The sequence below is a fragment of the Somniosus microcephalus genome, chromosome 9, assembly GCF_052327205.1.
Source record: "Somniosus microcephalus isolate GS21.2 chromosome 9, FLI_Smic_1.0, whole genome shotgun sequence".
Classification (NCBI taxonomy): domain Eukaryota; kingdom Metazoa; phylum Chordata; class Chondrichthyes; order Squaliformes; family Somniosidae; genus Somniosus; species Somniosus microcephalus.
The window spans coordinates 80,072,241-80,096,826 of record NC_140995.1 but is presented as its reverse complement, the minus strand read 5'-3'; the positions used below and the strand labels follow the sequence as shown (position 1 = coordinate 80,096,826).

At 43.8% G+C, this 24,586-nt stretch overlaps 1 protein-coding gene across 1 annotated transcript; it reads right to left on the bottom strand.

The window, feature by feature from the left end:
• Window positions 1-7,622: 7,622 nt before the first annotated feature.
• On the bottom strand, window positions 7,623-23,663 carry LOC147112496 (adhesion G protein-coupled receptor F3-like). The gene is made up of 5 exons (XM_085996213.1): window positions 22,191-23,663; window positions 22,050-22,091; window positions 21,921-21,956; window positions 13,555-13,618; window positions 7,623-9,091 (listed from the first exon to the last, which is right to left on the bottom strand). The coding sequence occupies exons 1-4, from the start codon at window positions 23,499-23,501 to the stop codon at window positions 13,556-13,558; spliced, it is 1,452 nt and encodes a 483-aa protein (XP_085852339.1). The 5' UTR covers window positions 23,502-23,663; the 3' UTR covers window positions 7,623-9,091; window position 13,555.
• Window positions 23,664-24,586: the final 923 nt, after the last annotated feature.

Sequence of the window (24,586 nt, the reverse complement as noted above, 5' to 3'; positions counted from 1 at the left end):
GCGCGAAGCGGCTAGCGCCGGGCGTGGCACGATCTGCGCCTCTCGGGAACTTGAGTGAAGAATTAGCGGCGGCGCAAAACCGCAACGCCCACTCAGCTGCGCGCGCAGATCCTGACGTCATTTCATGGTGCAACGTCCTTGGTGCACCCCGAACTGGAGCTTCAGTGGCGCCCCCCTTCTTTCCGCCTGGCGCTCGCAGCGACTGGTTGAGTGGAACAGTTCCCAGTCGCTGTGGGGCTGGGGGGGGGGGCGCTATTTAAAGGGGACTCTTCCTGCATTCTTTGTGGTAGCCATTTTGGACCACACCTGTGTGAGAGAGAGAGAGATTTGCAGAGAGACAAAGGGAGAGAGCTTTCTGCTTTGACTCAACGCTCGCACAGGTACTTCTGGCTTCAGCCCAGAGCTTTGCAGTTGGATTGATTTTTCAGTGCCATAGCCTTGAGTGGCCACATATAATGGGGGCTGCAATGGGTGGAAATGTTGGGTTCCTCCATTGCATTGAAAGGGCTCAGAGACGCCGAGAGAGAGTGCCAATCATGGCCAGATGGAGGAGGGCCAACAGGCATCAGCACAGGAGGCCTTACCCTCCCAGGGTATACCGCCAGCACTTCTCCTACCTCAACATGTCTGAGGAGCAGTGCATTTGGAGGCTTCGATTCAGAAGGGAGGTGGTCACTGAGATCTGCCACCTGCTTCAGAGAGATCTGCAGCCTCAGCTGAGGAGCAGGACGTCTCTGTCGGTGGCAGTGAAGGTGACAGTGGCTCTGAACTTCTATGCCACCGGCTCCTTCCAATCCGCTACTGGGGACATTGCCAATGTCTCCCAGTTCGCGGTGCATTGCTGCATCCGTCAGGTCACGAATGCCCTCTTCAGAAGGAGGCGTCAGTACATTTCCTTCCCCATGACCCTGGACAAGCAGCAAGAGCGTGCAATGGGATTTGCAAGAATAGCGGGCTTCCCCATGGTCCAGGGTGCCATTGACAGCATGCATGTGGCTTTGCGGACGCCTCTAGAGAATGCCGAGGATTACTGCAACCGGAAGGGGTACTGTAAAGTCTGTGGGTTGTGCAGTTAATAAATACACAGACTTCAGAAGTAACAAACAAACAGGTCTTTACTATTCGAAGGTCCGGGCGAATCTGCCCCAGCAATCCTGCCACAACACTTATATACTGGTGTGGTCACGATCGGTATTACAGTATACAGAAGCCAAACAAATAGTGCCACACCTAAAGTAGTTCTCTTAAAGGTGAACGGTTACATTCAATAGTTCCCTTAAAGGTAGACGGGTACATACACTACAGGTACCATTCGTTGAACGTGCAGTTGGTGTGTGACTGTAGGCAGGTCATACTAGCTGTCAGTGCTCACTTTCCAGGCAGCAGCCATGACACCTTCATCCTGCGCCAGACTTCTGTGGCAGACATTTTCAAAGCCCTGGCTCACCCAGGAGGCTGGCTTCTCGGGGACAAGGGCTATCCTTTGTGCACCTGGCTGATGAACCCGCTCCGTGCGCCCACCACCCCTGCTGAAGAGCGATACAATGACAGCCATCAAGCGACCAGGAACATCATTGAGCACACGATCGGCGTGCTAAAGCAACGGTTCCGCTGTCTGGACCATTCTGGGGGAGCCCTACAGTACTCGCCTGAGCGAGTCTCCCATTTCGTTCTAGTGTGCTGCATGCTGCACAACCTGGCTATCCTCAGGACTCAGCCACTGCCAGCAGACATTGGAGGACCACTAGAGGAGGAGGAGGAGGAGGAGGAGCACCAAGACGGGAGGGAGGCACAAAGTGCAAGGGCTGTCCATCAGTGGCTTATTGCAAGTCGGTTCTAGGCCCCCTCTCAGGGAATGGCTTGTGCCATTGAAAGAACATGAATGGTGCCGCTCTGCAAACCCTGAGCCAGTCAAGGCAACGAAAGTAGTTCAAAGTGCAAACATGCACAATCTGAATAAAGAGAATTATTTATTTAACAAACTCTGTGCCCTTCCCGCATGACAAACAAATACAGAGAAACCCCCACATAACTGGCTCTCATAAGCTGGAGACAATGAACAAAAGAGTTAAACAAAAATGACCATGATCCTCGGCCTTCACAAAAAAAAACACAACATTTTGCCACACCTCCTACTTTTTGGCCTGCGAGGGTGATCTGCCTCGCTTGCGCGATTGGTCCCTTCCCGCCCTGCAGCTGCTCCGCAATGGGACCCCAGTGGCTGCAGCAAGGCTGGGGGAAGGCTGCTGAGGGTCAGATAGTGAGTCAGGAGATGCCCTTGGGGGACGGCCTGGAGCAGCTCTGGGTCTGGAGGGCCCGGCTGCTGACTGCTCCAACTCTGCTTGGGCGGCAACAGTCTGTCCTACGGGTGGTGGCAGCTGCAGTGGAGGAGTGACAGTGTTGGCAGCAAGAATGCTGCCAACCTGACAGAGCACAGGCACTCCCTGGTCGGATGACACACTGGCACTCGCACGGGCCAGCACTGAAGCATGCGCAGCAATCTGCTGAAGCACAGACTGCTGACCTGCTGTGGCGCGGAGAGGGCCCCGGCGAATCCTGGCCAAACCAGCGAGGGTAGCAGCAGTTAGTGCTCGTGTGGCCCTGATCTGTGTCTGCATCAGTCCAGCCAGTGACTGCATGGCACGACTAAGCACTTGGCTGGAAGCCGCCTGTGCTGCACTGAAGTCCAGCAGACTCCTTGCCTTGTGCTGCACCGAATTCCTGTACACTCCTTGCCAGTGACTCTATGGAGTCAGGCATCCTTGCCACTGCAGCCATGAGCTCAGTGTGCCTGCGCTCCGCCTGGGCACCCATTTCACCAAGGAGCCCCACCTCCTCTGCGCTCACTGTAGCAGGACTGGAGGCCACACTCACCCTCCGGGGAGAAGGCCGCCGAGCTTCCCCACCCCTCCCGCATTGCTGCAGCCCGCTGGGCCCCAGAGCGTCACCCCCCTCAGACCCTTCCCCCCTGCTCCCCTCCAGGGAAGACGTGTCCCCATCATGGCCATGGGCTGCCTCGGCTGAGGGTGGCACTGACGTTCCAGCTTCCTCTTCCTCCTCCTTGACTTCTGATTCACTCACAGTGCCAGCTTGAGGGCCCACCTCCTCACCTGGCAAATCAGCATCTGAAAGCAGGTAGGTACATGAGTTGCTTTAAAGTGAGGACAGGGCGGCAGCGAGGGAGACATGAGTGCTGCAATGCACTGCATTGGTTCGATAGTGGCAAAGGATGCTGATGTGAGGCACAAGTGGAAAGAGAGAGGTCAAAAAGGTGATGACCTTACCATTGCTGTCCAGAATGGGGTCAGCATCTCCAGTGGCGACGGGGCCAATCAGCCGGCCTGCCATAATCCGCTCCACTCGCTGCTCCAGCTCGCTGAGGTCTTTAAGTTCAGGACGGCCTCCCCTGGTCCGTTGCTGCTGCCTCCAATTGTGGGCCAGCTTGCCCTGCAAGAGAAAGGACGGGCTCTGAGTACAGTGTCAAGCCTTGATCTTGCCTGCACTGCCTCCCATGGTGGAATAGCCCTGACAGTGTCAAGCCCTGATCTTGGCTGCACTGCCTCCCATGGTGGAATAGCCCTGACAGTTTGAAGCCCTGATCTTGGCTGCACTGCCTCCCATGGTGGAATAGCCCTGACAGTGTCAAGCCCTGATCTTGCCTGCACTGCCTCCCATGGTGGAATAGCCCTGGCAGTGTGTAATGTGGTGAATGTGCATGTGATTTTCATGAGAGTCCTATAGGTGTTGGATGAGGGCTGAGCATTGGTGCTTTCAGGACCCTTTGGCCAAAAAGTGAGGTGCACATGCAGGGATGAAGAGGATACTGGAAAGGGTACTCACCCTGATAACCCGAGTGAGGTCGTTGAACTTCTTCCTGCATTGCGTTGGTGTCCTAGGGACCATGCTGCTGGAGGTCACTCTGTGTGCCACCTCCCTCCAAGCTTTTCTATATTCGCTGGGCAGCGGCCTCCTGCCACTGTCAGGAAAGAGGATAGGTCGCCGGCGCTCCACTGTGCCAACCAAAACCTTCAGGGCCCCCTCACTGAAGCGATGCGCTCGCTCCCTGGCCTTCTCCATGGTCGTGGGCGTAACGATGTCGCAGCAGGTCTGTCCAGGCCTAGAATCAGGGCTGCAATGTGCAAGGCGTGGCTGCAAGCCAAATCGACCCTCCCCCTTTAAGAGTTGACTGGTGCCAGCGTGTCTGCCTGCAATCGCTAACTCGCCGCACCTGCGCTGCGCCTGCCCTCGGTGGTAGCGCCTCAGCTCGCCGGCTTAGCGCCTTAGGATAGTCGTGCACCTCCTGCTTTAGCGCAGCAGCAACCTCTTGGGGCGATGCAACTCAATTTTGGTGAAGGTGCCGCTAAGTTGCGCCGGGCACTAAATTTAACGCACGCTCAACTTTAGCGCCCCAAACATGGCGATACTGACTTTCTAGGCCTCAATGTTTTCAAGGGGAGACTGGATAGGCGCTACTTTTTGCGCCCCGAAAAAATTAGCGCCTTCGCCGCTGAAATTCACCAGTAGTGCCCCGCCTCCCTCTTGGGGCACTGCGAGTGAATATCACGGCGCTATGTGCTGCAGCGCCATACTCTTCAGGGGGTAGCCTTTGTCACCAAGGAGCCATCCGTTAAGTTGGTTCGGCGGATTGAAAAACAGAGGAACACTAGAGTGCCGTAAGAGTCATGGCAACTACCACAGAACTTGGCGCAAACATGCAAAAACTCCTTCTTGTGGTTACACACCAGCTGTAAATTGAGGGAGTGGAAGTCCTTTCGGTTGACAAAGATAGCTGGATTGTGATGGGGGTGCCCTAACGGCCACATTTATGCAGTCTATGACGCCCTGCACCATTGGCATGCCTGCCATATTTGCAAAGCCAACCGAACGTGCGGTTATACTTGCTTGATCCCTTGAGAACTGGATTTAATTGTGCGCCTTTGCGAAAAGGGCATCGGTAACCTGCGTGATGCAACTGTGGGCGGCTGATTGGGAGATGCCGCTGATGTCTGCTGATGATCCCTGGAAGGAGCCTGAGGCAAAGAAGTTGAGTGCGGTGGTAACTTTGACAGCCACTGGTAAGGGGTGTCCACCCGTTCCTCTGGGCACCAGGTCTTGCTGCAGCAGTCTGCAGATCTCTCGGACAACCTCTCGCGAAAGTCTCAGCCTCCTTTGGCACTGCTGCTCAGTCATGTTGAGGTAGCTCATCCTGTCTGTAAACTCTCTGTTGGGGGTATCTCCTGCAGCGAGGTGCCTCGATGCGCTGGCGCCTTCTGCCCTGTGCAGCATCAGGTGGCTGAGCAGGAGGTTGGGGCTCCTGCTACTGTTGCTCCTGAGCTGCCTGGTTCTGCTGCTGCCATGGCTGCTCCTCATCAATATCTGAGGTCCATGGTGAAAGGAAATGAATGGTTCCCATGCTGCTTGCAGATGCCTCCGTTGGGGAAGCGCTCATTGCAAGCGGGGAGAGGGTCTTCCAAGGAGGTCCCACAGTTGATAGATACAAGCTGCAGCACCTCCGACTTCAGAAGGCCTGCTAAAAGTGCTGAAAGACCTTTTAAAGCAAAGTTCTGCCACCTGCAACTAATCCCTGATGAAAGCTCTGTTTTAATGGTGGAGTTGCAGCTGTGAGGAGGCCACCCACTTGTCAACCTGCCAGGTTTAGCTGGCGTGGTTTAGGAGGGTCGTGGAACATGCTGAAAATGTCAAAAAATGACGAGGGCCTCTCAAAATAGGATTACAGAGGCCCTTAACGACCTCTCTGGCCTGCAAAACTGGCACCGGCAAAATTGCACGTAGGCGGGTTGGAGGCGGTTCCGAACCCGCACTCATTTTTCCTGATTCTCTCACCTTTCCTGCCTCCAAGCCCGCCTCCTCCAGCATTAAACAGAAGTTCTGGTTTTGAGATGGGTTTAAAATTGACTCAACTGGAGTTTGTGTTCTATGCGAAGGATTAGCTTAGTTCTTTTAAAGTTACAATCTTTTTATTATTTTGTCTACTTGAGGAGTTAAATAATAAACTTTCTATGTAAAGATTATGTAGCTATTACATGATTGTTACTTATTTTCTCATCTATCTTTTCTTAAATAAATTTGCTTAATGATTTTAAACTTAAAAAGATCTGATGATGTGATGCTCTATTTGTTTATTGAAGATGTGCAAGATTCTAAAAAAACTGATAAGTTCTGTAGCTAAAAGTAATTAATAGAGAGGGAGCCCGAAAATCCACGGGTCTTTCATCTCAGCATGGCAATACTGACTCACCTGTGGCTCCAACCTGGATGTTGATGTGGAAGTCATTCTTAAGCCTACACAAGGTTTCTAAGATGAATGAGCCTACAGGTGACAACATCTTAATTGTTTGTTTTGCCAAACTTGATTTTTGGGCCTCACTGTAAATCTGGAACGTCACAGGGGAGAATTCAGGGTATGCTCATCCTGTTTCACCAGACTATGTTGACATATCACAGTGTTGCCCATGTTGGTCAATGCATGGGTCAAGTGCCAAGCAGCAAGCACAATATTCTTTACAGTTGAATGCTCCTATAAGATGTGCACTTTGTTCCAACTCACCTTACTAAGCTTTTTCTTACATATGTCCCTTTATTTCTGCTTGCAAGTAGAAGGCTGCACATAATAGGAGACAATGCTTGCAGACAGGTAAGAGGGTCATCAAAGCTGTGTCCCATGACTCCTTATGAACATGTAGGCAACAGCGGAGTGGGGGCTACATTTGGAATTCTCCCACCAGCTCATAGCTAGTATCCTTTGCTTTTTATTGCTTATCTCCTTACTTATGTAACCATGCATTCTGCCACACACAGATCCACACTGCAGCATTTCAGTGTAGCACGGTGCAATCTCTTGCTATGTTTCAAGGGGCCAATCACATTGTAAATGACGTGCTTCTTCTGCTCCCAGCTCAGCCAACTGTGCTGCCTCAACATAGCACCTCGCAGAACCCAGTGTCATCTATTCCTCCAGCACAGATATATCGGGGTGAAATTGGTCAACGCCAGAAGCGTAAAACTGGCTGACAGCTACAAGCCCATTCAGGTTGCTGGGGAGAAATAAGGCAGCATTCATGGATCCTGATATATGCTGGGCCCAATGGAGGGAAAGCTTTATTTGGCATGGGGAATGAGCACATGTGGGGAATGCTGTGATGTATTGGTGGGAAAAGGCTATTAATTAAATATTTATGTTATTACGTTGATAATTGCAACAGTCTGACCAGTTCCATCAGCAGGTAATTCTGCTCCATTGTCCTCAGCTTTGTCTTCTTCTACCTTTTTCCTCCTGTCTGCTCCATCAATGGGAGCCTTTTCAAATCTGCAGAGGACATAGACAGCAGCCATAACCTTACAGGCTTTAACTGAACTCCCTCTGAATGGTCCAAACACTGGAATTACTGTTTGAGGTCACCAAAGGTATGTTCCACTATGACCTTGGTGGGCCGTACTGATCCTTCCAGAGCTCTTGAGCCCAGGTATAACACTGGTGTCACAAGCCACAGCTGCAGGACATATCCTTGGTCCCCCAAAAGCCATATCGCTGGAGCTTTGTCCTTTCAAATAAGGCTGGCACAGGCACACTGACAGCTCTCAGAAACTATTACAAACAAATGTAACCATTTTTATTTAATATATTTTATTTAGAAAGAATTTTCTGCTACATGTATAATAAGAGAAGGCAACAAATACTAGTTTATTACCACATTGTTGTTACTTAATCTGTTTTTTAGAATGTTAAATATCGCAAGCATGAAACACTATTTTTCATTCAAAACATCTGAATGTTACTACATGGCTGAAGCATGCACTTCTCTGCATGATATATCTAAGATAATTCACTCTGTTTTATATGATATTTTAATGCTTTTACTTTATTAACACAGCTCACTGATTTGTAAAGAGACAGTAACAGTAACAAAGAAAGTTGTTAAAATATCCTAGGTTTTTTTTCATAATAACTGTACAGCGGTTATGTGTAATCTAAATTCTATATGATCAAAAATACCACGTCAAATCTCGATATGATTTTTACTTCCACAATACTGTTTCAATTCAGGTCACATTTCTTCATTTTGTGCTGTTGACTTGTATGTGGTTTACCTGTTGACAGATTGAAGTCACATTGCTTGTGTGAAATGAAGGTTGTAGTCAGACTGTTCATTGGCACTAGTATAGGTAGAAAAGAGTGAAGCTGGCCAGTTGCCTACTTTTTTCCTTCAAAACTGAAAAGAACCAATTCAGTGTAGGCTAAACGATGGTTGAAGATTTGTAGGCCTCAGATGCCCTCTTGAGACCATGAATGGAAGTTCATAATGAATTTTTGCTGGATTTGAGATTAGCCAAGCTTTGAAAGGATTTCTATTCTTGTTTAGTTTTTCTTCACTGGAATATTAATATAAAATCCAGTGTATACTCTTAGCTCCATTTAAAACGTCTGATGGTAATAGTTTATGAAATCAGGTAGTGAAACAGTTTTAATGGAAGAAAGATATTGGTGGATTTTTGTGGTATTATTGAATTGATCGCTGGACCAACATCACATATTTCAATGACCCCCCGCCCCCCCCCCCCACTTCTTTTCCCTCAAGTAAAATAGAACCAAAAATGTAATCCTTTTTCTTACAATAACAAATAAAAGCAAAAGCAAATAATTAAAATACAAACTTTAACTCTAACAGATGATTATATATAAGTATAGATAAGATATTCTTTAACCAATCAAGAATGTTGTCAGCAGTTTTCCTTCAGTTTATATTTTAGTTTCCATTTTCTATTATTACAGACATTTTCTGTGTGCTCCTTGTTCTCATTGAGTTCTAACAGTTAAATAATATGATGTAAGGTGATAAAATAAGTTCACTTTATGTAAAGTGCACATGAAAATCCAGTACTAAAAGCTACAAACTTTAAGATTGGAAACAATATTTAATGAAACCAAACTCAACTGATGATGACATTTCAATTAATTCCTTATTTTATGTATGCCATAATAGAAAACTGGTAAAGACATAGCCTATTTACAAAGAAGACTATCGAAGAAATCAAAAAGTTGTAAAATTTCTGGTTTTCCATTCTTCATAGCCTGTGGGGGGGAAGTAATTTATTTAAAGCGATGCAGATAATGCATGTTAAGTTATACAGTAATACAACTCACAAACCAAATAAAGCCTCATTGAAGAAGATTATAGCTGCAAAAGCAAAATACATAAACCAGAAATAAGAAACAATTCCTACAGTATAATGACATAGGTAGAATGGTATTTATAAAAACTGTACATTTATTCACATCTGCAGTTCAGTTATTGCTAATTAGTTAATGAAATTTGGGTCCTCACGCGTGAGTACGCGCTGGGTACTCACGCGTAGGCCCAATGAAAGTGCTGGTTTCGTGCATGCACTGCGCATGCGTGGGAAACCGGAACTTCCATTCCCTTGAAAGAAGGGATTGACAGGTGGAACGCGTGTGCCGGAGAGGCAGCGCGTGCGCATCGAACTTACGTTTTTTTTGCAGGTTTCTCCGGGAGGGTAAGTCTCCAGCAGTTACACTTTTAAAAAGCAGGCGCAAGGCCTGCTTTTAACAAGGTAAGTGGTGAATTATTTAAATTTAAAACAGTTTTTCTACAGGTTTATTATTTTTAAATACTTTAAAGAAAGGTAAGTTTATTTTTAGCCTCGTTAGAAAATGTAATTAATTTTTTCAAAAATGTAAATTATTGTTTATAATAGTTATTTCATGTAATTTATAGTTATTTTAAAATGTGATTTAAAATTTTTTTTATTTGAAGCTTTAGTTATGTTTTGGGGCTTATAGTATTTATAGGTTTGACAGCTCTTCCTGTCAAATTTATGAATGAAGCATTCCCTGCTACCATTGGTTCTCCATGGCCCACGTGATCCCAGGGGACGCTTCGAACTAACTGCGTCCCTGGGATACGCAAGCACTGCGCGCTGGCAGTTGGAGGAGGCCCAGGATCAGAATCCCACGCGGGCCCACAGCTCAACGGCCGGCGTGCAAGGTAAGTGCAGGTTGGAGGCTTGCACCTGCGGAAAGCCTCTGACCCGAATTTCCGGGCCAGATTAAATGATTATTTGAAATGTTGTAAGGGTGTTGGCAAATTGAAGCGTTCTACGTATCTCAAACTATCACAGTCAAGTTGGAACCAGTTATAAACGTCAGCAGAATCCAGAAAATTAATTTAAGTCATATATTTGTGCCCATTATTTGTTTTACATAACAAATAGTACACAGGGTTTCAAATCACTGGTCCCTGAATTCTCAAGCACCAAAGTGGCGTTGTTAGGCACCTAACTTGTTCAGTTACTTGCTGGACAAGTTATTTCCATTTGATGTCCCCCCTACCCCCCACCCCTGCCCCACCCCCTCAGCCACGTCTCCATTATAGCTACTATATCATTATCCCTCCATAGTTATTAATGCTTCTAACTGTTTAGCTTTATGTTTTATGCATTCATCTACATACCATTCAATCCTGACTCTAATTTCTTTGGCATGTTGACCCTTATTCTTTTTCCTGGTTTTGTTCATTTAATTTTTTGGTATCGCTTGTGCCTTATATAACAATGTTTTGTCTCTCACTACCTCATAGCCTTTCTTTCCCTTTCTCCTCTGATAATATTTTCTCATTATTTATTTCAGCGAAACTTTCTAGTTTTATTCTAGCAGCTTTATTAATCATTCTCCCTCTCTGTTCTCAAACCTACATTTTTCCCATCCCTTTCCGTATTAATTTACATATTCCCCCGCTGCTTTACCTACCCTCTCTGCAAGTAATTTGGTGCATTTTTGGTTCGGATAAAGTCTTTCCTTTCAGTATAGCCTTCCCTTATTCCAAAACTCGCTCCAGTGCCCCAAGAATGTGAATCCTTCTTCCTGTACCAACCTTGCAGTCACACATGGACTTTCCTGATCTTCCTCTCCATAGCCTATCCTGCACATGGCAGAAGAAATAATTCAGATGTTACCACCCATGAGGTCTTGTTTTTAAATCTAGTCCCTAACTCCTTAACTCTATCTTTAAGGTCTCAAACGTACTTCTACCTATGCCATTGATGCCAACATGGAGCATGACTTTTGGCTGCTTTCCTTTCCTTCCCATTAGATTTCCCACCAGTTGTGTGATGTCCTTCCCCCTGGTACCAGGGTGGCAAGGTACCGTTTGTGGCTGCTAGTTATGGCTGCAAAACAGAATATTTGCCTGACTATAAAATCTCCCACTACTGTTTTTGTAGTCTACCTGCTCCACAACCTCCTGTATAGTCCCTTGTTGCATGTTGTAACAATGTTGCTCAGGACCACCCTCCTCTGAGCCACTGTCAATGTCCACCTCACCTTGTCCAACATAATGGGGTAGTTCTTGACTTTGTGCGATAGTGAGTCAAGATCTACCCTAATGTGTTTATTGGATGGTTCCAATACCTCAGGGAATCCCTTTCTTCCTCTGCTGCCCATGCAGTTGATCAGCCCCATTTCTCTCTTTCTACACTATCCCTGTGTAGCACTCCCTCCTGGATGACCACATTCTGGAGAGTATGATCCAGAAATCCTTCTTATGCTGTAGAGCGTGGCCAACTGTTCCTTGAGCACAGAGGTACTCCGTTTCAGCGACTCAATTTTCCAACACAGTGATAGACTGAGGATCCATAATGGCCCACATTATCACATTCCAAAGACAACCTGAAAGCTCCTTGCCTGACCACCCCTTTATGTCTAACTTAAAAATGTAGACAGAATTAGCCTGAACTTCCACCAGCAGCAAACGCTCACAAGCATCAAATTCTCTTAGTCACTTCACATAAGTGTTAATTATGGAAATAACTCCTGTCCAACTGCACCTCAAAGATGAATTTCCTCTAGGGCTGAACTCCATGTTTGTCTGCCCATTAACAATCCACTGGCCTCTCTCAGCTCAAGACTGACCTCTCGCTATGCAATTCAAATGTATTAACTTACACAATAGCCCAGCCACCACAGAAAAATACAGCCAATCAGAAAACAGCTAATCACACTTCTTTTGTAACCAATTACAGGAAACTCTTGTTTAAATGGCACCTAAATATCCGGAATTTTCTATTAACCGGCAAAATTCATACTCCGAAAACAACACCTCAATAACCGGAAATATTGCCGAGTCTGAGTCCGAGTCTCCCACGGTGGCCGAGTTAGTCAGTGAGGGTAGTTCTCCAAACTGCCACTACTTGGCTTCTTAGCGCTGTCGGAAGTCCGAACACCTCAATAACAGGAGTCTGACTCTCCCGCGCTGCCGGGAGTACCCAATTAATGTATACTGCACATTTCTTGATTTTTTAATTTTTGTTTGTTAAAAATAGCCTCGGTAGATAACCCTCTCCGTCATCCGGAATTTTTAATCAACCGGCACCATCCCGGTCCCGTCGGTGCCGGATACCAAAGAGTTTCCTGTAATGACCTATTTCTGGCTCAAACTGACCCAGAGTTAATGCACTAAGTAAAAAGTGTTTAAACAGTTTGTAGTACTCAACAGATAAAATTAAGTAAATTAAAGTAAATTGAACTCAAAATTCTGTAAAGAGAAATGAAAATATCAGTACTTATAAGAACATAAGAAATAAGAGCAGGAGTAGGCCATACGGCCCCTCGAGCCTGCTCCGCCATTCAATAAGGTCATGGCTGATCATCAACCTCAACTCCACTTTCTTGCCCGATCTCCAAATCCCTTGATTCCCCTAGAGTCCAAAAATCTATCTGTTAAGTCTGTGGGTTGTATTGTAAATAACACACAGACTCCAACATTAACAAAGAAAACAGGTCTTTACTATTCAGAGGTCTGGGCGATTTCTGCCCTAGTTAACATATCCCAGCCCTTATATACTGGTGTGGTCACTATCGGTATTACAGTATACATGAGCCAACAAATAGTGCCACACCTAAAATAGTGCTCTTAAAGGCGAACGGTTACATTCAATAGTTCCCTTAAAGGTAAACGGGTACATACACTACACTATCTATCTCAGCCTTGAATATACGCAAAGACTCAGCAGTCACAGCCCTCTGGGGCAGAGATTCCAATCATACTCACTGAGACTAAACTCCACACTCTTCTGGCCTTTCACATTCCATTGTCCTCCAACATTTAGAAACCAGGAAATCACATATGGTAATTTTACTCAATTTTTATATTATAATGATGCTTATGCACAGAATATTAAATTAATAACAGAATGCGCAACAGCACTTTAGACCATCTGCAAGAATGCATGCAGTACAGATCAAGTGGGGTCTGGCAAAACAGATCTCCATCCAATTTCCTTGCCCGTCCATGCCCATTCTGTCTTAATGGGAGTGATCCCACCTGCTGGAAAATCCACTCCCATATCTGCATGATCGCTACAAACAGTGATCATTAAAAGCAGAATCCACCCTAAATGGGTTGAGTACCATCCATAATACAGTAGGTTGTACGTGGGCCAGTCTGAGGAACATTTTCTCATTCTGTGCTTTTATTGTGTTCCTTACACTTTCATGCTGGTCGCACCAGCTTTACTCACCTCATTTTGCAATTGACTGAAATGATGCTTTTGAGTTGACATTCTCGGATGTACTTTGGAAGGACTGAAAAATATTTAACGGCATATAGTATTACTTACAATATGACCTTATTGATTGTTTTAAAAAGCATGGACGAGTCATGTTTTAAAAGACAAGTCATCAGATGATATCTCCAGATTTTTCTAGAGTGCCTATAGCTATTTTTAAAAAATCTTTGTGTTTCAATTCTTTTGGTACCTTATCATTTAAAAAACCTGAAAACTATTTCTATATTTCTAACTAGTTTATGGTCTCTTTTCTTTTCTGGGGGTAGAAATTTGCCTTGGGCGGTAGTGCGGAATGGACGGTATCGCATCAGGCACCTGTTGTATGCCCCGCTCGACAGTCAGTTCTATTGAAGTCAATGCAATTGAATATCATAGAAACATAGAAACATAGGAGATAGGAGCAGGAGTAGGCCATTCGGCCCCTCGAGCCTGCTCCGCCATTCAATGAGATCATGGCTGATCATCCAAATTCAGTACCCTGTCCCTGCCTTCTCTCCATATCCCTTGATCCCTTTAGCCTTAAGAAATATATCCAACTCCTTCTTGAATATATTTAATGAATTGGCCTCTACTGCCTTCTTTGGTAGAAAATTCCACAGGTTCACCACTATCTGGGTGAAGAAATTCCTCCTCATCTCTGTCCTAAATGGCTTACCCCTTATCCTTAGACTGTGACCCCTGGTTCTGGACTCCCCGACCATCGGGAACATCCTTCAGCATCTAGTCTGTCTAGTCCTGTTAGAATTTTATAAGTTTCGATGAGATCCCCTCTCATTCTTCTAAACTCCAGCGAGTACAAGCTCAATCGACCCAATCTCTCCTCATACGTCATTCCTGCCATCCCAGGTATCAGCCTGGTGAATCTTCGCTGCACTCCTTCCATGGCAAGAACATCCTTCCTCAGATAAGGCGACCAAAACTGCACACAATACTCAAGATGTGGTCTCACCAAGGCCCTGTACAACTGTAGCAAGGCATCTTTGTTCCTGTACTCAAACCCTCTCGCTACGAAGGCCAACATACCATTTGCCTTCTTAACTGCCTGCTGCACCTGAATGCTTACTTTCAGCGACTGGTGCACAAGGACGCCCAGGTCTCGTTGCACTTCCCCTTCTCCCAATCTATTGCCATTCAGATAATAATCTGCCCTCCTGTTTTTGACACCAAAGTGGATAACCTCGCATTTATCCACGTTATATTGCATCTGCCATGCTTCTGCCCAATCACCCAACCTGTCCAAATCATACTGGAGTTTCTCGGCATCCTCCTCACAGCACACACGCCCACCCAGCTTTGTGTCATCTGCAAACTTGGAGATATTACATCTAGTTCCCTCGTCCAGATCATTAATATATATTGTGAATAGCTGAGGTCCAAGGACCGATCCCTGCGGTACCCCACTAGTCACTGCCTGCCACTCGGAAAAAGAGCCGTTTATTCCAACTCTTTGCTTTCTGTCTGCCAACCAGTTCTCTACCCAAGTCAATACCTTGCCCCCAATCCCATGTGCCTTAATTTTACACGCTAATCTCTTATGCGGGACCTTATCGAAAGCCTTTTGAATATCGGGCGGGGAGTCTGATGGGCGGCATGTTTCACACTACTGTCCAAGACAAATTTCTACCCCATAGTTATTGTCTCCTAAATTCTGCAAAGTGTGATATTCTAAGTCATATTTCAAAATGCTATAATATAGGAAGTACTCAAATGAAATCGCTGGTAAACAGGGTGCTAACTCCTATATTTTACAATACTGCCTGTGCGACTGTTCTCAGAGCCACTGCTAAAATGCTCAGTAATGCCTACAGCAGGACATTTTTAAGCCAATGTGCACTAAATATCATCAGGGCCAAGTTGTCAATTGACCACTTCTCACAATGGTAACCATAGCATGAACCATTTGAAAACCTGTAAGTTGGAAGATACATATCAAAGGAAATTCTTATCAGTAGACTCGATGGGTGAGTTGTCCTGTACCCATTCCGCAGAGCCCTCAGGACAAAATGAGATAGCTACAAGTTTGGATATTTTGTAAATCTGCCACGATTGATGCCAGTAGCTACTTAAGGTCAATGTCACTTTGCAGCTTTCTGAGGCCTGAGTCCTATGGCCTATCAGGGCAACTAGAATTCCTAAACTATGATTGAACACAGGAACAATTATATTGCATATTGTGCAAATAAATTAGTAAGCTCATGATTTACCTGTGTGTGATGTAATTTATCAGACATCGTCATGTGTAAATGGATGCAAAGAATGCTCTAGCTTCATGTTGCAAGTTGTATTAAGGCAAAAGAGAGGGATAATGAGGTCATTATATATGACATCTTTTGGAATGTGTGCTGAAATAATGGTCATCTCCTTTAATATTGAAACAGCCTAAGAATCTGTGCAAAGGTTAAGCTAAGCCATATTTATGAATAGATCTGAGGAAAATATTGCAGTTGTCGGCTGTATTATGAGTCGATTGATGAAAGTTTAACAAGCAAGAACATACCTACCATTGAATCCTTAAATCATATGTATCAAAATAGGAATCTGATGAGGCAGGACTGAGAATATGCAAAGTTAACAATGGGCTTAGCATGGTGTACCACTGAATATCTCACTGTGTAATCTGTTCTGTAAATCAAGTAAATAACTTATTTGACTTGTTTTGAAATAAATTGTGCTTACATGTAATGAGATACCAGCAAAGGGCTATATATATATGAGTTCAAGGGATAACTAGATGCAATTCTGGAGAAAGAAAATGGGAAGGTAGGTTTGGACCCTGGCAAAGGTTGATAGGCTTGTGGAGCTTGCACTGTTTACAATGACTGTTTAAATTACATTTCATTTTTATCTTGTGGGTTTCCAGGATTTTCACCAATGGTTTAGGATTTGAATTCCAAGATATTGTCCATTTATAATTAGGCCTGTTGGTTTATGAAGACTGACTATGTCAAATGACAGTTTTATTACATGAGATTATGATTTTTTTTTCAGTATGTTCAATTTTCTATGAAAACTGCAAATTAGTGGCTTATTAGCACGTCCTTCACCCTACATTCTGACTGCATTGAAATTAAGACTAATAATACTGTCTCTTATTCCAATTCTTCCTTTGCCACAACCTCAAAACTGTGAACCTCTTTGGGGGTTACTTTTAACCCCCAAGAACAGGAGGGTTTAGACTTGTATTTCTATAGCACCTTTCACGACCTCAGGATGTCCCAAAGCGCTTTACAGCCACTGAAGTACTTTTTGAAGTGGAGTCACTGTTGTAATGTAGGAGGGTTGGATGCAGGTGAGAAGTTAAAATTTGAAAGATTTTAAACACAACCCCAACCCGCCTCGAACCCACCCACATCTGGTTTTAATGTAGGCGGGTTGGGGGTGGGCAACCAGTCCACTCTCAGGAGGTGGGTTGGTCAGTAAAAGCTTTTAAGGAGGTTGTGTGCCACCAGCTTTATAGGCCTTTTATATTTTTTTACCCATTTTGGTTGGGTTTCCCAGGCCTCAGGAAACCCGGCAGGTATAATGAGGCAAGAAGTGTCGGATCCATCAGGTGCTTTTACAGCACTTGCTTAAGGGCCAGGAGGAGCAGGAGTGTTTCCACCAGGGCCAACAAGCTGACCTGCTTATCCTCCCCGAGATTGGCTGATCCCCCACTTCCACAATCTCCAACTCCCCCCCGATCTCCCGACTGAGATCTCCACACTCCCCCTGATTTCCCCCCAGTGATCTTCGACCCCACCTCTCCCCCACCTCCATGCTCTCCCCCCTCCACTATGATCTCGCCCCCTCGACCATGAATTCCCTCCACCACAATCTCTCTCCCCCCCGACCAGAAGCCCCCCTGACTACGAGCTCCCCCGACCATGATCTCTCCCCCGATCATGATCTCTCCCCCACCAACCTCGATCCCTCCCTCCCCACGATATCACCTCCCCTCCTCACTGCTCTGCCGGCTGCGGCCTTGTGTTGCAGACTTTCCCGCCCAACACACAGTCAGCCTGTTAATCAGGCTGGCTGTCGGGTGGGAAACCTGGTGAAAAAATTTTAAATGGGTCCTGCTGTTAATTTCAGCAGGATGTCCAGGAAGCCCATACATCCAGTTTCTCATTCGGAACTCTTCCCCCTGCTCCCTCCCCACCTCCCTGTAAATATAGGAGCCTTTATCCCTCTCAGTCTTGCCTTCCACCTACAATCTATAGGCTTTAAAAACATAGGAACCTAAGAAATTGGAGATCAAGAAAAGGCCTTTAGATTCAACACACCCAGCCTACGCATGGCATCTTCTAACCATCAATTCTTCACTTGTCTTAGGAACATAAGAACAGGAGTAGGCCATTCAACCCCTCCAGCCTGTTCCACCATTCAATGAGATCAAGGCCGATCTGTATCTTAAGTGCATCCAACCGCCTTTTCTCCATATCCTTTTGTACCCTTGTCTAGCAAAAATCTATCGATATCAAATGTAAACTTATTAATTGACTTAGCATCCACTGCTTTTTGTGGCAGAGATCGCCCTTCTACCATCTTTTGCATGAAGAACTGTTTCCTAACTTCTTTCCTGAATGGCCTAGCTCTAATTTTAAGCTCATGTCCCTTGTCTTAGACCCCCCATCAGCAGAAAAAGTTTCTCTCTATTTATCCTATCAATTCCTTTCAAAATCCTAAAAATCTCAGTCAAATCACCCCTTAACCTTTTATATTCCAGGGAATACAAGCCTAATTTATGTAATCTCTCCTCATAATCTAACCCTTGGAGCCCTGGTAACATACTGGTGAATCTGCGCTGCACGCCTTCCAAGGCCAATATATCCTTTCTAAGGTGCGTTGCCCAGTACAGTACACAGTACTCCAGATGTGGACAAACCAGGGCTTTTGTATAGCTGTAGCAAAAATTCCTCCCCTTTATATTCTAGTCCTCAAGTTATAAAGGCTAACATTCCATTTGACTTTTTGGTTATTTTTTGTACCTGATTCTACATTTTAGTGACCTGTGTACATGGACCCCTAAATCTCTTTGGTCTTGCATTGTTCCTAGCTTTTCACCATTTAAATAATACTTGTATCTATCATTTTCTAGTCCAAAATGGATGACCTTACAATTAAATGCATTAAAATCTATCTGCCACAGTTTCACCCACTCACTTAATCTATCAATTCCTCTTTGTAATTTTATGCTCTGGTCTATACTACATACTATACCACCAATCTTTGTGTCATTGGCAAACTTGGATATATGGCTCTCTATTGTGATATCTAAGTCATTAATATATATAGCGAATAGTTGAAGCCCCAGCAATGATACTTGTGGGACACCACTAGTCACTTCCTTCCAATTCGAGTACATACCCATTATCCCTACTCTTTGTCTTCTATGGACTAAACAACCTCCTAACCAGTTAAATAATTTGCCTTCAATTCCATCAGCTTTCATTTTAGCTAACAGTCTCTTTTGTGGAGCCTTATCGAATCTCTTCTGGAAGTCCATATAAACTACATCCATAGACATTCCCCTGTCTACTAATTTAGTTACTTCCTCAAAAAATTCAATTAGGTTCATTAGACATGACCTACCCTTTACAAATCTATGTTGGCTCTCTCTAATTAGCTCAAATTTTCTAAGTGCTCAGTTACTCTGTCCTTAATCATAGATTCCAATAACTTCCCCACAACAGATGTTAGACTAACAGCGCTAAATATTCCTGGTTTCTCTTTCTCACCTTTCTTAAATAATGGGGTTACATTTGCAATTTTCCAATCTAAAGGGACTATTCCTGAATCGAGAGAGCTTTGGAAGATTATGGGTGAAGCAGCTGCAATTTCTTCATCTACTGCCTTTACAACCCTGAGGTGGAGATCATCAGGTCCTGGGGATTTGTCAGTCTTTAAAGCTATTATTTTTTCTAATACTGTTTTCTTGTTTACGTTAACTTTAGTGAGTTCCTGCCCTTGATTCATTATTAATTTCCCTGGAATTTCTACTCTGCAGACTGACACAAAGTAATTATTCAACAAATCTGCCATTTCCTTATTTTCATTTGCAATGTCGCTCACGTCTGTTTTTAAAGGGCCCACATTACCCTTGACTGCCATTTCTCTTCTAATATAATTGTAAAAACTTACTGTGTTAATCTTGATATCTCTCACACGTTTCTTTTCTTATTCCTTTCTGCAGCTCTTAATAACTTTTTGGTCTTCCTTTGTTGTTCTTTATATCTCTCCCAGTCCCCTGGATTTACACTATTCTTTGCACTTTGTGTGCTCTTTCCTTTAGTTTTATGTTATCTCTCACCTCTTTTGTCGACCATGGCAGTTTTATTTGGTAAGTATAGCTCTTGCCCTTTAGGGTATATATTGGTCCTGTATTAAGCTCAATTTTTTTTTTGAACACCCCCGCACTGTTCATCTGTAGTTTTACCTGATAACAGTTTGGACCAGTTTGCTCGTGTCAGTCTCTGTCTCGTCCCGTTAAGGTTCTAGATTACTTACCGAAATCTAGAATCTCAGTAACTGTGTTAAGTTTCTCCTTTTCAAACCTAATGTTAGATTTGATCATATTATGATCATTGTTGGATAAATTTTCCCTTGCTGTTAGATTATTAACTAAGTCTGGCTCATTACTCATTATTAAATCTAGTATGGCCTGTCCACTTGTTGGGTCTAGAACATATTGCTCCAGAAAACTATCTTGAATGCACTCAAGAAATCCATTACCTTTCTAATTGAGCTACTCTGCACCTCTCAAACAATATAAACATTAAAACAACTTTGCTTTTGACACAAGCCTTTCTATAATCTCTGAATGAATACATTCTGCCACTTCATTGCTGCTATCAGGAGGCCTGTAGGTAACTCCCATTACAGTTTAAAGTCCTCTGTTATTCCTCAATTCTAACCATAGTGCCTCCACTGATTGCTTTCTCTTACCTATATCCTCTCTTACTAATGTTGTAATAGCATCTTTAATCAATAAGGTTATCTCTCACCTCTTCCAGTTTCCCTATCCTTTCTAAAGACCTTATAACCTGGAATATTTAACTCCCAATCATGACCAGCTTGCAGCCATGTCTCTGTAGTGCCTACCATGTCATACTCTCTAAGCTTCTACTCTCCTACTGTTTCAACTGTGGTGATGTCCCACATTATATGCCTCAGCCCTTCAGTCAAAAACATTAGCCAGTGATTTGGCACATAAATATTCCAACTGCACAAGCAATATAATTATTCAGCATTAAACACAGTCAGAAATATTGCACTCTGATAAAACACTGGGCCTGTACACCATGATCCTTCTCCCCACCAGTGATCCATGAGCCCGACCCTATTGCCATTTGCAGGGTGAGGCAATTTGTTTATTTTTGGCAGGACCCCATCAGTTTTGGCCCTGCAGTCCAGTACCGAGGAAGTGCTGCACTGTCGGCGGTGCCATCTTTCAGATGAGACATTAAATCAAGGCCCCATCTGCTCTCTCAGGTAGACACAAGAGATCCCATGGCACTATTTTGAAGAAGAGCAGGGGAGTTCTCCTGGTGTCCTGGCCAATATATATCCTTCAATCAACATCACTAAAAACAGGTTATCTGGTCATTCTCGCATTGCTGATTGTGGGAGCTTGCTGTGTGCAAATTGGCTGATGTGTTTCCTATATTACAACAGTGATTACACTTCAAAAGTACTTCATTGGCTGTAAAGCACTTTGGGATGTCCTGAAGTCATGAAAGATGCTATATAAATACATGTCTTTGTTTTTCTTTCCTGCTGGGTTGTCCGCTAGGTTTGGGGTGTGGCGCAGGCCTGAAAAGAATGTGGCGCTGGCCAACCCCTTATCCGCAAAGCCAGCTGGTCCGGCTGGTAAATAAAAAAAATTGGGAATAGGCTCGTTTACTGGATTTCTCCAGGTTGCTTCAGTGTTCCAGGCCACGCAGTCAGCTTGGAACACTTTTGCGGGCTCCTATTTGTGCTTCAGTCAGTTAATGCATGCCTGCCTCTTGCAAACATAGATTGGGGCCATAGATAGTGTAGACTTCACCAGGAGATGACATTTGCCGGTCCTGCTTCCATAGCAAATTTTAATTCCAGTTTATTTCGGGTGAACAGCTGGTGTTACTGGACCCTTTCCCATTTCCTATCCTAGCTTGTCCTTGCTCACCCTGATCCCCAAGGAAATTCGGGCTTATATAATTTCTAATGAATATATATGTAAATATGTTCCTGTATCATTTTAGCTTAAATTTCTGTTCCACACCTTTTATCAAGGCACTGGTTTTACTAGCATATCTTATTATTTATGATGTGATTTCAATTTTAGAAATGAGACGTACCATTGTCGTAATGCGCTTTATGAAGGCCTCTCGTACCTACAATTCACAAAAGATGTAATATTTAAAATTTATTGTGGACAAAAAAGCAAAAATGCTAAAATTAGCAAAATGCAGCTCAAATGTTTTCACCTTGGTCTCCGTGAAACCGGCAGTTATTACAATAAACAAACCCTTGAAGAGAAATGGTAATATATTGTTACGATGCATTGTCATCTTCAAAGTTGAAATAATTCTCAAACGCTGCAGTACTATGTCTTATATTTACTTTACCTGAATTGAGTTTAATAAAACAAATGCATAATGGATGTAATCAGGAGAACTGGCATTCAGAGCAAATCCAATGATCCAGGTCAATCCAAAAACTGGAGTGAGAATAAGGACAGCTTTAATGACTTTCTTAATTGTTTCTTTGTCCTCTGTCTGTCTTCCTTCTGCAACAGATGGCCTCATCAGCTTCACAATGACCACTGTCAGGATAATCATATTGATGCCAATAATGCACCCGAGTGGTATAATGAAAGTATAAAATGCAGTGAATTCTCTAAGCGGCAAGGCATTTAGCCAACAGGCATTTTCCCTCTTATAGTTGCCTTTGTTTACGAAGCTCGTGGTTGCAGCAATTACTATTGCCAGGGGGCAGCCATAGCCGATGATAAAAGAAAATGACATAAAGGCTGACTTTCCCAGATGATGGAAAACAAAGATAAGCCGGTAGAGGAGTGTTAGACTTTGAGTAAGTGTCCAAAAGAATACAGAAAGGAAGAAAAAATGAGTGAAAATTGTAGCGATTGTACACAAGGTTTCATTACTTTTAACAGAATGAGCTGAACCAATTAGAAAGAAAGACTGAGCAAATAGCAAAGCAATAGCAGTGTTGATCAGGGTAGTGTGACGGAAAAGGGCAACGCTGCTTTTGACAACTGTGTTCCACACTATCATTTCAACAGTGATACAAAATATCAGCGATCCAATGGAAATGCTTAATCCTGCGTAGGTCAGTTCCTCAATAAATGGAATTTTTCTTGCCACTGGCGACATTAGCACTGCAAAAGATGTCAAGTGCGTACAACTGCAGATTGTTCCATTCATAGTGACAACTGATTTACAACCTTCAGTCGACCAGCCACCTGCCCCCTTAAAGAGTTCAAAATTCCAAAAAACACACGTTGCGGTTTTTGGATCAGCATATTGAAGTTTTGAGGGGAAAAACATTTTGATGGGAATGTTTTGGTTCTTCTCTTTGTCTTTGTTATTGGTCACTTTCAATGAAGTTGATTGAACTTGGCTGCTTAGTAAGTAATGTTTTAATTCCTTTAGTTCAATGTTTGAGGGTAAATAGTCATCTATATTTGAATACAGGATGCTTGATAATTTGAAAGTAAGATTTCTTTTCACCATATCGTCCAACTTCTTACTGTCTATCTCTGCTGAAGCATTATAATCCCCAGAAAAAATCTGAAAATAACTGTCTGTGGAATTTGCATCAAACTCCTTTCCTTTTAGCTGAATGTTTGGAAAAGATACATTGAATTCTTTCTGCTCAGCCTGAAATAATTGGCTGAATGTTTCAACTGACTGCATTAATGTTGCACTTGAACTGAAGTTGTCGTTCTCTGCTTTTTGTAGTGTTACATTGCTTACTACTGAAAGGAATTCCTGTAAGGAAATAAAAGTAACACAATATTATTACACAAGGAAAAGTCTTTATCAAATTAGGAGTAGAATGGTGAATCAAAAACACAACCTGCAATACTTCATCAAAGTGCCATGCTTAAACAGAAAATCAACCCAGTTAATAAGGACTATTTACTATTTTATGACTGATTATGATCTGGTGTGGCTATTTCAATTTTTGTTAATTTTGGTATTTTTTGGGGAACCTTTGTGCTCATCAAGGTAGGGTTATTAATGTTAGAGACGGAAAACTTTTGTTTTTGTTTTAACTCACTGTCAGCACATTGCACTTCCATGGTAGGTATACATAGGTTAGATGCAGGTTAAAGCTCCTTGTACTACTTACCAGCAACAAGCTTCAACCCCTGCCTCACAAGAGTCCTCCCATAGCCCATGGCAACATTTCCATTTACCATTTCCTTTTACTCTCTCTGAATCAAATTTAGTACCAATTAGTAACAAATTAGGATAGTTCTGTAATAACAACAGAAAATGCTGGAAAAACTCAGCAGGCCAGGCAACATCCGTGGAGAGAAAATAGAGTCAACGTTTTGGGTCACAACCCTTTGTCAAGACTGAAGAAGCACAGGAAATGAAATAGATTAAAAGGCCAGTATGGGGGCTGGGAGAGAACAAAAGAGAAGTGCAGAGACATTAAGAGGTATTCAAAACAAGATGAGATGGTGATAGGACTAGTGGAGACAAAAGACGGCTCTAGATTAGGTGTGAAATGCGCTGGCAGAATGGGAGACAGCTGCCATGTGGGAGAGAAAAAAAGGGCGGGGGGAAGGGCCAAAACAAAGGTGTGGATAAAAAATATAAGTAAAAATATAATAGGGGCCGAGGCTATGATCTGAAATTGTTGAACTCGATATTGAGCCTGGAAGGCTGTAAAGTGCCTAATCGGAAGATGAGGTGTGTAAGGATTTAGCAATAATTTTGAAATTTCCTACAGTTCCAAAGATTGATTTTTGATTAAAGAATACTTGGGT

Excerpts from the sequence above, each read along its gene's own strand:
- LOC147112496 (XM_085996213.1), bottom strand. The coding sequence starts at position 23,501 with ATGCAGTCAGTTGAAACATTCAGCCAATTATTTCAGGCTGAGCAGAAA. Across the intron at positions 22,092-22,190 it reads TTTTATTAAACTCAATTCAG|GGTTTGTTTATTGTAATAAC; the intron begins GTAAAGTAAATA and ends TTTCTCTTCAAG. Across the intron at positions 13,619-21,920 it reads TAAAGCGCATTACGACAATG|TCCTTCCAAAGTACATCCGA; the intron begins GTACGTCTCATT and ends AATATTTTTCAG.